A 12,569-nucleotide genomic window follows, 5' to 3' on the forward strand; every position below is an offset into this window, starting at 1 on the left:
CCTTTGAAACTCTGAACAATCTCTGGGTCTTTCAATTTATCCAGATTCCATCTTCTTAATTTCCTATCTTTCAGCAAATTCTTCAGTTTTAATCTGTAGTTCATAATCATTAAAATATGATCAGAGTCCGTATCTGATACAGGAACGGTTTTGTAGTTTAAAACCTGATTTTAAAATCTCTGTCTTAGTGTTATATAACCAGTCTGAAACTTAGCAATGTCTCCAGATCTCTTCCACTTAAACAACCTCCATTCACGATTATTAAACCAAGTGGCTCAGTTATGCTCACCACAAAATTCTACCAGGTGGGTTTCCTCATCAATCCTTCTCCCCCCAGGCCATGTTCTGCTATATTTCCTTCTCGTTCTTTTGCTACAACAGATTTATCCCATCACCATTAAATTTTCATCTATCTTAACTACGTGAATAATTTATACCTCATCATACATTCTTTCAGTCTCTTTATTATCTGTGGAGCTGTAGGCAGATAAACTTGTACTACTGTGGTGACTGTTATCTTTGTGTCTATCATGGCTGCAATAACATTGTGCTGTATCTCCGTATTTCATCCATGTATTGTTCTTCACCACCATTGTGACATCTTTTCTCCTCTGTAAAGTGCTTCTGCCCAACAAACAATAAAGGAGAAAGAGACAAAAAAATGCATGTCCAACTGTAATTAATTAGTCATCCAAGCAACTGTCATATTCAATAAAAATACAACATACAAAGTTCCTACACTAAAAAGTTTTTAATTTGCCAATATAACATAGAATTTAGCTTAGGTATTATGAGAATTCCTCTTGGCTTTTATGAACTGATCCAGCCTATGATTATTCAGACAATGTACAACTCGATTTTTTGTGAATACTAAGATGCTTCTAGCATTGTTCACCAATTATAATGCCAATGTGTGTTTTAGATCACAAGTGTAAATGGCACAATAAAAAATGTGTCACAGAGCGTTGACACAGATCATCTTCTCAGATCAAGCCTCGCCTATTTTTGGTTGAAATGATGGCATCACCAACTTTGCCTATCTGTGCACTTCTCTGTGTTGTTGTTGAAGTATTAGCATGCTAAAGCAGCAAATGCTAGATTACCCATTTCCAGAAGTAATTTTCGTTAGATGTAATAGTGAGATGCTATTTTGATATTACAACTAACCTCTGCTGTAACATGTTACAGGTACTTCTGACATCAATTATGAATTGTAATTACGTTGATTGCATTATGTCGCAACATGTAAAGTGTTGACATTTCCTGCAGCATTCATTAGATATCAGTTTTGACTTGTCCTATATCATCATGTGCTTCTCTGCACACAATTTATGATCTACAAGATAAATAAAATTACACTTACAATTACATTTCTTCTCTGATTTAGCTCTTGAGCTCCTACACTATTTAGCAGTAAAATGTGGGCTGGATTGCTTGATACTCAACCTGTAAGTTTCTTATAGAAAGTATCAGTGAACTATGGATTCAGGTGAAAAGCAAATGGCAGGTAAATTATACTTGCTTCCTGATGATCCATTTAGCGGTACTGTGTCAGAAGTTACTGTCCAGTAACATATTTGTATCCCCACAGGGTTCTCTTAATATTGCAGCTCCTGTTTGTCATTATGCCTGATAAACTTGCAGAGTAGGATGTCAGATACTAGCAGGTATATAGATTTATTTATTTATTATTATTTTTAGGTTAGTTACCCAAATATCTTTACTTTAATTTTCTTCTGAACTGGTAACTTTGAAAGTAAAATGTCATCTGAGCATTATTTTCCCTTTTGAAGCATGATCTCTGCACTTTTTAGCAGCAACATATTACTACATATTTTCAGTGCGTTGGTATGTATTTATCTGTATCTGATCTCTAAGTCTTGGAAAAAGACAGAAGCATTAGAGAGAAAAATTGATAAAACGAAATGGCTGTGGAGATTCACTGGAAACTTCTGCATAAGTTGTGATTAACAGGAGAATGTATGTGTCAACGTTGACTATTTCATGATTTCACAATGTTTTCTCCTTTATGGACATCCTGGCAACACAAAGCTTAAGGATAATATTTCTCCATTGTTAATCTTGGTTCCATTTTATTGATAAAAAGAAAGTTAATGCAAATAAGCAACACTTAAAGAAAAATCCAGAGGTTACTCTATGTGTCTCATAGTTTTGATGTCAATTTGCTTCACATCAATTGGTCAAAAAAAAAAAAAAAAAAAAAAAAAATCTGTACCAGTTCCAAAAACTGTTTGTGGTGTTGTATATCATATATACAATGTCTCCCTGTGATGTATATGACACTAGGCAGTGCATTTGTATGGAAACTACCATTTTGCTCTCCTGAACTCCCTTCTCAGAATACTTTGATTGTTTAATTCAACTCACTTTAATATCTGGAAGTTTATCTAAAAAATTAACGAAGCACAAGTAATGATGTAACAAGATACTCCCTTCTCAGAATACTTTGATTGTTTAATTCAACTCACTTTAATATCTGGAAGTTTATCTAAAAAATTAACGAAGCACAAGTAATGATGTAACAAGATACAAGTAAAGTCACTAATTGTAAGATAATAATTCAAAGTATCTTGCTTCCAAAATTTAGTGCAACAAGTTGGTCATCCTATTCTTTGCAGTCCTTTCCTATCATCATAAAGCTATAGCTAATTTTGTTATTTTATTTAATTAGTCAGTCTTTCTGACAACCAGCCCTTGCTTATATGCGCACACTCTACCTCCAGTTTCCCATTACATGTCTGATGTGTCTGACATATCTGAAAAAACATTTTTGTTTGTGATGGCATATTATATTAATGCTTGAGTTCCTAGAGTTTGATAACCCTTCTTCCTACATTTCAGACTTATTTTTCATGTTTGAAAAATTCTACAAAATCCAGCCCAAAACTAACTTCTTCTGTTATTATCATTAAGGCAAGGGTTTTCAGTGCATTGAGATCTGCCTTTGTCATCTCATACACAAAATTCTGAAATAATGTGACTATTATTATACAAATATCCTCTCAAAGAAGATTGAAATTCTTGTGAATCTGAGTTCTCAAAGTTAAGTCATTCGTATTCACAGTGCTGAACAAACAATGCAACATTTTGAAGGGATGAATGGAATGGCATAGATTTTCTGCCACATTTACTAAAAATGAGATTAATACAACTACATGACCAGTTAAATCATTATTTTGCAATGCTACTATGAGATAAAACATGCATTGTGTTAGTAAATCAAGTCAAGACTGTTTGTGATGTGTGTTTTACTTATTGCTACAAATGTATTTCTCAAATTACAAACTCACCATTGTACCATTTGGCTACACACTTGACAAATATGTGTCTTTCAGTAGTGCAGTAAAGGAAGAACTGAATATTTAAAAAAAAAAAAATATGTTTGAATATTGTCTCGTCAGAACATGTTTCTTGTAAGTGTGTCAAGGGAACACATGACTTCAATATAGGCAACTTCCCTATATTAATGTTTACTGCAGGGGATTTCAAATTTGAAGCAGTCACAGCTGTAAATCGTGATTCTTGGCAGTTATACCAATATTCTGGTTATCAGTGCAGTACAACATCTGAAAACATGGTGCAAATAACTGAATTATAAATGCAGAACAGTAATGGAAATTACTGGGTGGTCCAGTATGTAAAATGAGGGAAAGGCAACCACTCACCTATAGCAGATCAATGCACCATTCACACTAGCTTTCGAGCATTAGCTCTTTTTCTAGTGAAAGTACACTCTCTCTCTCTCTCTCTCTCTCTCTCTCTCTCTCTCTCTCTCTCTCTCTCTCTCTCACACACACACACACACACACACACACACACACACACACAGCCATAGCAAGACCCATAAATCTCTTAACTTTAATTGACGTATGAACATAGTAAGTGTTGTGCAGGTTGATAAGAAGTGACACTGTTTGACTACCATCACACAGCTTATTGTTACAATAATGGAAAGGTGCATGTTGGTGATTTATGTTACCAATAAAAAGAAATTGGTAGTTTAATTCAGCAGTGGATTACCAGTACCTAGTGACAGATTGTCTCCTTTTTGGTGTGCCTTTGCACTGCATCAGCACATGCTCAGCATTGTTATTAAAAGGTTTGGTATGGGTAATTTAAGGAGCGGCCAGATGCTCTTCCTGTCACCACTCCGTCACCCTGATGGATGGAATATTTGTAGCCCAAAAGCCTGAATGTAGTGTCAGTCATGTAAAAGTGAGCAAAAATTTTCTAAATGTTTGCAAATCATGTAACTGAGGTGGCTGGGTCACCAGCCTAGTATTCACATGGTGGGATGTAGAAAACTGCCTGAAATCACATCCAGGCTGGCCAGTGCACCATTCTGTTTATGACAAGTCCAATATCATTTGTACGATGGAATGGATGATAAATAAAATAACACTTGTTAACCCGCTCAGCAAATTTGATCTGGGGCCAGCATACATCACTAGTGCAGAAGCAGGTCTTTAAAACGTACAGTTGCATGTACTGTATGGGTTCAACACCCAGAGTATTTAGAGTAGTTTTTGCTACTTTTTGGGGCATGATGAGAAACAGCAGTGATGTTGTTATATTAATTTGAGACTTCAATTGTTTATTTATTTTGACATGAGTCATGGGTAGCACAAATTCTCTACTTCTATAATTATGTTGCAATTCCTATGCAATGCTGAGTAATCAGATGTGAGAGTGAATGCAGTGGTGTATTTGGAAGTGCAGACAGAAATAAATTGTATTTTTTTAAACCTGTTTTCAAGTGTAGAGAGTAGGAATAAATAGACATGTGTTACTTATTTTAAAGAACAAAGATCCACTGTGCACAGTTCTTTGTTTCCCACCTGATTGCTCTCTGTCTTCACACATTATGACAGCTCTGCCATCTTTCTATTAGTGCCTTGGGGCCAAAGGATCTGTGACCCAACAGAACAAATTCATGTTTATTTCTGGAAATCTCTCTGGCTTGCATTATTGCCGATACCAGGTGAATAAATCATTGATAAATAGTAAGAAGAAATTCTCTATAGGGTTCAACCATCAATTACCTATTTTCCCAGCACTTCACAAAGCCTTCCTCCTCCCCCCTCCCAAATCCGCGTGTGTGTGTGTGTGTGTGTGTGTGTGTGAGAGAGAGAGAGAGAGAGAGAGAGAGAGAGAGAGAGACATGAGCAATAATGAATTTAGTAAACTATATGCAGTACATAAAGACTCATTACATATTCGTGCATTTCTTAGCCCCTGGACAGAGACCAGCCAAATGGACGCCCTCAATGGAGGTTTACAGTATTTGCTCAAGATGAGGGTGGTGAAGGTCTTGTTGGATATGCTGATGTACAAGTCAACTTGAAAGACATTAATGACAATGCACCAGTGTTCCCTCAGGGAATTTATTTTGGAAATGTAACAGAAAATGGAACTGCAGGTAAGTCACCCAAGGGTATGTATGTTGAAAATAAAAAAATATGTGTTTTCAGTGTATTACATATTACTCATTTTCAGGAATGGTTGTCATGACAATGACTGCAGTGGATTATGATGACCCGAATGAAGGATCTAATGCCAGGCTTATATACTCCATTGAGAAGAATGTTATAGAAGAGGAAACTGGTTCTCCAATATTTGAAATAGAATCAGAGACTGGTGTAATCAAGACAGCCGTATGTTGCCTTGATCGTGAACGAACTCCAGATTATTCCATCCAGGTGGTGGCCATGGATGGAGGAGGGTTAAAAGGTATTTGATTATGTTGTTTATCCAAGAGTTTTGTGATCTTGAATGGTTGTGGAATGTAAATGATGAGCAAATAAGTAAAACCCCTAGAGTGGAAAAAGAAATATTTGAAACAAAAATGCAGCAATGTAGGCAATTAATTACTGTACCTCGTAATATGTTAATGTTGTTTGACGCAGTAGAGAGCATCCACTTACCAGCTTGAAAAGTCTTAATAGGATTCATAAACAATAAGGAAAATGTTGAATATTTACTTTTCTGAACTTTCTAAGCAGTTTCCTTGGTAGGAGAAAGAGATGTGGTGAAGGTTTAGAATGTGCTTAAAATATTTGACACAATCTTTCTCCTATTATGTCAACTGAAATTAAAGAACTCTGAAGATATTGGTTTGACTCTATGATCCAGCTTCCAGATCTATTAGACATGTCATCCACTAAAATACCATACACTCAATGTCAGTCCTCTTCCCAAGATATATAAGCTGTATCATCTTGTCAGCAACCAATAATGACTTATGTTTCCCTAGTCAGCATATTTCTCTTGCAGTTTATCACTTTTTACACCTGACTGTCTGCAGGCTCATGTCCTTTATCATTCCCATGAGTGAGCATCTGACATACCCAACCACACATCCCTACACCAATGTTCTTAGTCACAAGAGAAGCACTGTAGGAAAAGTTCTCATACACTCCACACAAGCACCACACATTTCAGCCCCTTACTGGACGTAAGTGCATACATATATACACACTTTGCTGGCCATTATAGATGCAACACTAGGAAGAATAGCAAAGAACGATATTTTATTTATGGTGTCTATACAGTATAGTAAGAAGATTATGCACGGAGGTGACAAAAGTAATGTGATAGCAGAAATGGATAACTTAGTATCATATACATAAGGTTGTAAAAGGGACACTGCATTGGTAGAGCTGTCATCTGTTCTTGAATGATTTAAGTGAAAAGGTTTCCATTGTGATTATGACTGTGACAGACTGAACATGGAATAGTAGAAGGAGCTAGATGCATAGGGCATCACATTTCTGAAATCATTAGAGAATTCAATGTTATGAGACCCACAGTGTCAAGAGTGCACTGAGAATACCAGATTTTAGGCATTACCTATCACCATGGAAAATGCAGTGGTCAATGTCCATCACTTAATGACTGAGAGCAGTGGCATTTGTGTAGATTTGTTAGTGCCAACAGACCAGTGCAGCATGAAATAACTGCAGAAACAGATGTTCAATGTATGACAAACATATCAATTTACACAGTGTACAAAGTTTGGTGTTAATGGGCTATGGCAATGCTTTTGCTAACAGCACGACATCACCTGCAGCACCTCTCCTGGGATTATGACCATATCAGTTGGACCCTAGATGACTGGAAAACCAGTGGCCTGGTCATATGAGTTGTAATTTCAGTTGGTAAGAGTTAATGGTAGGATTTGAGTGTGACACAGACTCCATGAAGCCATGGACCCAAGTTATCAACAAGATACTGTGTAAGCCGGTAGTGGCTCCATTATGGTGTGGGTTTTGTTTACACGGAATGGGCTGAGTCCTCTAGTCCAGCTGATATGATCATTGACTGGAAATGGTTATGTTGGGCTACTAAGAGACCATTTGCAGCAAACAACAATGAAATTTTTATGGTGACAATGCCCCTTGTCACAAGGCCACAGTTGTTCACAGCTAGTTTGAAGAACATGCAACTGTACTCAGGCTTGTTCGCTACCTATTTTGAACGGTTGCACTTGCACCCCTACTATTGGGTCATATATTGGCTAGCTTTTGAACAGCAGTGAATTGAACTATACACGTTCAGATTGAAACTTATTTGTTCAAAAGAAACACTTTAACCTTGTGGCCATGCATTTTTAAGTTCACAAATATATCCGATCTGTATAAATAATAATCGGTGCAATTTCTTTCACCTACACACTTTCATGTTGTTCCTTCACATACACTGGTGTCCATGCTTACACTCGCTGCACTTAGCCGCTCCCAAACTACCACCACAATGGACAACGACCAAAGACCCCAATTTTTCCGCTCATATCCACAGTCCTGAGTCGGGCCACGTGACACCACATTGTTGTTGTTGTTGTTGTTGTTGTTGTTGTTGTGGTCTTCAGTCCTGAGACTGGTTTGATGCAGCTCTCCATGCTACTCTGTCCTTTGCAAGCTTCTTCATCTCCCAGTACCTACTGCAAGTAGTCAAAATAATCCCTAAACATGGCCACAATTCGTTTACAATTTTCATAAGATTTAAATACTTATGTACATTATATAATTTTATACACATTTATCATCACAATTTTGTTATTCACTGCAATTAAAAGAAAGACAGAACACTATGCAATGGAACTACAACGCCCATCAAAACACAAAACAAGTATTTTCCAATCTATTTTGCCCAACATATTATTCCTGCTGCTGTGCTTTAAATTTAAATTACAAACTACTTGAAAGAGCTCCATATTATCCCCTGTTACCTTACAAACATGTTGGACAATTTGAGTGGATGATTTGGCCATCGAGATCACCTAACAAGAATCTCATCAAACATTTATGGTATATAATCAAGAGGTGAGTTCATGCACAAAATCCTGCTCCAGCAGCACTCCCTCAATTATGGATGGCTATAGAGGCAGCATGCCTCAGTATTTCTACAGAGGATTTCCAGTAACTTATTGAGTCCATGCCACATCAAACTCCTGCAATACACCAGGCAGAAAGAGGTCCAACACAATATTTGGGGGTATCCCAGGAGCTTTGTCACCTCATTGTATATGATTAAATTTATAGCTGATTTGGGGATATACAGAGAGCAAGATTAACTATACAGAGCTGCCACCTGTGGCAGCTAAAACAGTCCAAGCCTGGACGGGCATAATATAAAGGCATGCTTAGATGACGGGTATGGATACATCATTCTATACCGTGTCATCTTTGTGCCAGAGTTCTTCAATCAAAGTGGAGGTGAGTGGTGGCATCGCAGTCTCTCAATAACCCATGATTGTTTTAAATGGTTGAGAGATCTGGAGAATGTGCTACCCCCAGCAACAGTCGAATACCCTCTTTATTTAGGCAGATGAAGACATCAAGGTAAACATGTGGTCTTGCATTATCTTTTTAAAAGCTAAAATTATTGAGACCTTGAAGAGAAGGCACAGCCATCAGACATAACACAGCATAAACATGAAATTACTGACTATGTGGTGTGGAGTTGTCCGTATTGTGCACCTTTGTCACCCCATACCATGATGCCAGATGCTGGACCCATATGACAATGGCAAATGCAATCTGGCAGGTTTCATTCTCCATGATGGGTCCACATACCTACATCTACATAGATTTGTCCATTGTGCTGCAATATGCAGAACCAGGACTTATTTAGAAAGACAGTGTGGGTCCACTCTGGTGCCTAGTGTTTTTGTTTGAGACACCATTGTCAGTGCACAATCCTCTGTGGCCATGTCAAGGGAAGCCACATTCTGACAGTCTGTGAAGCTCTTGTCATCATCACACTGTCTGTGTGGGTTCCTGCCATGCTATAAACAAACCCATTTTTAGACTCAAGGTAAGTGATATGGCTGTACAATCATGCACAGCTGAGTGAAAAATATGTTTCTTCACTACCTCAAGTAGGTCGTTTAGATGTTGAATATGGTGTTGCAGAACCCATTGATTCCATATTTTGCATGACAGTCTGTGGATCTTTGACCAGCACAAGCAGTTATATTGCAGAATGATAAACTGCAGGTCATTATTTCAATACTGTTGAATTTCAACACATGCTGGCAGTTGAATCTCATTCTTACACAGAGCAGAGAGTTTCATCAAACAAGTCTTCAGACTGAAGGCACCAACAACAACACAATCTTTTCACAAATGAACAACATTCAAATGCAATTTCTGAATGAGTAACTCACTGTGTAATCTTTCCTTTTATACAGAATGTATGTGGCATTACTCATACCTAGTTTGTGTAGCTATGCTGAAATGCTAATATCTGCATATCCAAGCATGCAGTGCACTTCATGCCAATTTGGCATTTGTTGCACACTAACTTCATGATTTGATGATTGCCAGCAATGTATTACAGTGGAAGCATGATAGCCATCGAGCTTATTCCCAAGACAGTATATCTCCAGGTAACTTTACAAGGAAACTTCAAACTTTGTGATTGTGAATATACTTGGAATAAAATATCATAAACAATGGTACTTGTTCCCTTACTCATATCATTTAGACTCTCTTTTCCAATTTTAGTGATTCTAAACAACAAACAGGCAATCCATCACCATCCTCTTGCTGTGTACCTAACCGTAACTTACGCTAATCTGTTCTTCCTTTCTAGTAATCTATTCTCTTCCAGAATTGTCTTTGCTTTCCATTTTCTATTTGAAGTCCACATTTTTTCTTTATATTTTGCTTATTACCTGCCTCCCTTTTTGTTAGTGTCTTCCATTTTTATTCATATGTTCGTCTTTATTTTTATATTTCTCATTTTTCCCCTTGTCTCTTCCTAGCCTCCACATTTTTTTTCTTTTTTTTCCCTTCACTGTTCTCTGCAATTCTTTGTCAAGTGTCTCCATCCACATACTTTAATTATGTTATAAATGTAAACTGTGACACTTAATTAATAGTTATCCAACTGTTTAAACCCTTGCTGTGTTGGAAAATTGTAACTGAATGTTACCATTAGTTTAGCCCAAACATCCACAGCAGCAAAAAACTGATGTACTGCTATAATTCACTAAAATGAGTGGCAGTTTGCACACTAGTACTATCAAATTATACACTTGCGTGACAAGGCAGCATTAGAACAGATATGTGGCAGCACAATAAGAAAGAATCATCCCATGTACGCTTTCATGGCCGGCGTCTTCATCAGTAAACACTTCCGGGCTAAATTGCCATGGTCAATCTGTAGAACTTCTTCTCCCTGACGTTTCGTTCTCACCTCGGAAGATGTTCTCCATAGTTGAGAATGAAACGTCAGGGAGAAAAAGTTCTACAGACCGACCATGGCAAATTAGCCCGGAAGTGTTTACTGATGAACAATAAGAAAAAGTCAATAACATTCATTACTGATGGTCTGTCCCTAATAAAATGAAATTTAAGTAACCTAGCTGTCTTTTGGCAGTCTCGGATATTACCACTGTGTCTGAAAGTATTTATGCAGACACTTGTGTGACTGTTCTATTCCTCTGTAAATAGCAACTTCTAAGTTGGCAGGTAGTCTCCCGAGAAAAAACTGTTCTCCCTAGCATAATTGCAATAACTGTACTGAGCTGACTGGAAGCACTAAACTAAACTGGCAGGAGGCACTGAACTGAAATGAGTGAGTGTCCACAGTGCATCGTCTTTTCTGTCTGACGGTTGAAGTATCTCCACTAGGACTTGACAGAAACAAAGTAGTCCGCATCTCGCAGTGCTTTCTTTGGCAGCTGACAACACTATTGGTGATCAAACACACTACACTGCACTGAAAGACATTGCAGAAGCAGAAAGTGGTCCCAAATGTGGAGAAAGCTTCTCAGAACTGAGAGGTGCTGCGAAAGTGGTTGTATCTGTGTGGTGGTGGCCTGTCATAGTTCTGTTGTGTACCCCTTGAGCCATTTACACAACATGCTCTCTGAACCTTTTGTGTCTCTTGATCTGAGATTCAGAGTGACTTATACTCACTTGTGTGAAGAAATTTCTTTTAGTTGTTAGAGTTTCTTCTTTGTTTCTTCATTTTATGTGTTTCATTAAGTCACGAATTACTGTGAGCTATTTTTCACATGTACCAGTTTATTACATTGGCAAATGCACGCACTGTCTGTTACAATGTTAAACATTCACTTTCTTTTTCCTGTCATATTGCAGTTTTGAGAGGAAAAAGAAAACGATTAATTAATAATCAGGCAGATGACACCATATTAACTTAATCATGAACTAAGAATAGTTAAGTCACTCAGTGGTCTTCTCTGCCTAAAGAACAATACAAAATGTAAACTTCTCTGACAGTCTTTAACATTTTCATTTGACAAATTAATTTTATTCATACACTGCAATGACCATTTTTTTACTTCAAAAAATCTTTTGATTTTGGATTAAGAGTAACTTTTCTTTCCTACCTAAACTTGCAAGTTTTTGTGTAAATCTCAATGTTTTCCTAAACTTATAAGTTTGAATTTCAAAAGTGGCATTTTAATTGTTGTGTTGGCTGAAGAGCCAACACTGTGTTACTAGAGGAGGCCGAAATGCACGCGTTTTAGCTCACGCAGGCTTGTGTGAGGAGGGAAGAACTATATTGACGTGAGGTCTGGAACATGACAAGAAATTAGAATTCAGAAAGCGGATGTAGCTAGTTTGGTTTTTAACTTTAATCCATTAATGATGAACATCGCTCTTGACGGTACATGATTCACAATATTATCTGTTCAGATTATAGTAACTGAATATGGCGCCTTGCTAGGTCATAGCAATTGATGTAGCTGAAGGCTATGCTAAACTGCCATCTCGGCAAATGAGAGCGTATCTAGTCAGTGAACCATCGCTAGCAAGTTGGCTGTACAACTGGGGCGAGTGCTAGGGAGTCTCTCTAGACTAGACCTGCCATGTGGCGTCGCTTGGTGTGCAATCATTGATAGTGGCAACACATGGGTCCTACGTATACTAACGGACCGTGGCCGATTTAAAGGCTACCACCTAGCAAGTGTGGTGTCTAGCGGTGACACCACATTAATAACCACTTGTTTCCTGGTGATTCAAAACTAGTTGTGATAAAGATGAAATGCAAGACATTGCATCCTCTGACAGTGT

At 37.6% G+C, this 12,569-nt stretch overlaps 1 protein-coding gene across 1 annotated transcript in view; it reads left to right on the plus strand.

The window, feature by feature from the left end:
• The window catches only part of LOC126273386 (neural-cadherin), a 432,448-nt gene that overhangs the window by 214,855 nt on the left and 205,024 nt on the right, over positions 1 to 12,569 (plus strand). The window contains exons 6-7 of the mRNA XM_049976939.1: positions 5,254 to 5,440; positions 5,518 to 5,751. Coding sequence (XP_049832896.1) covers positions 5,254 to 5,440; positions 5,518 to 5,751 — 421 coding nt within the window. The remainder of the gene's footprint in view (positions 1 to 5,253; positions 5,441 to 5,517; positions 5,752 to 12,569) is intronic.

Source organism: Schistocerca gregaria, chromosome 5 (genome assembly GCF_023897955.1).
Source record: "Schistocerca gregaria isolate iqSchGreg1 chromosome 5, iqSchGreg1.2, whole genome shotgun sequence".
NCBI lineage: Eukaryota > Metazoa > Arthropoda > Insecta > Orthoptera > Acrididae > Schistocerca > Schistocerca gregaria.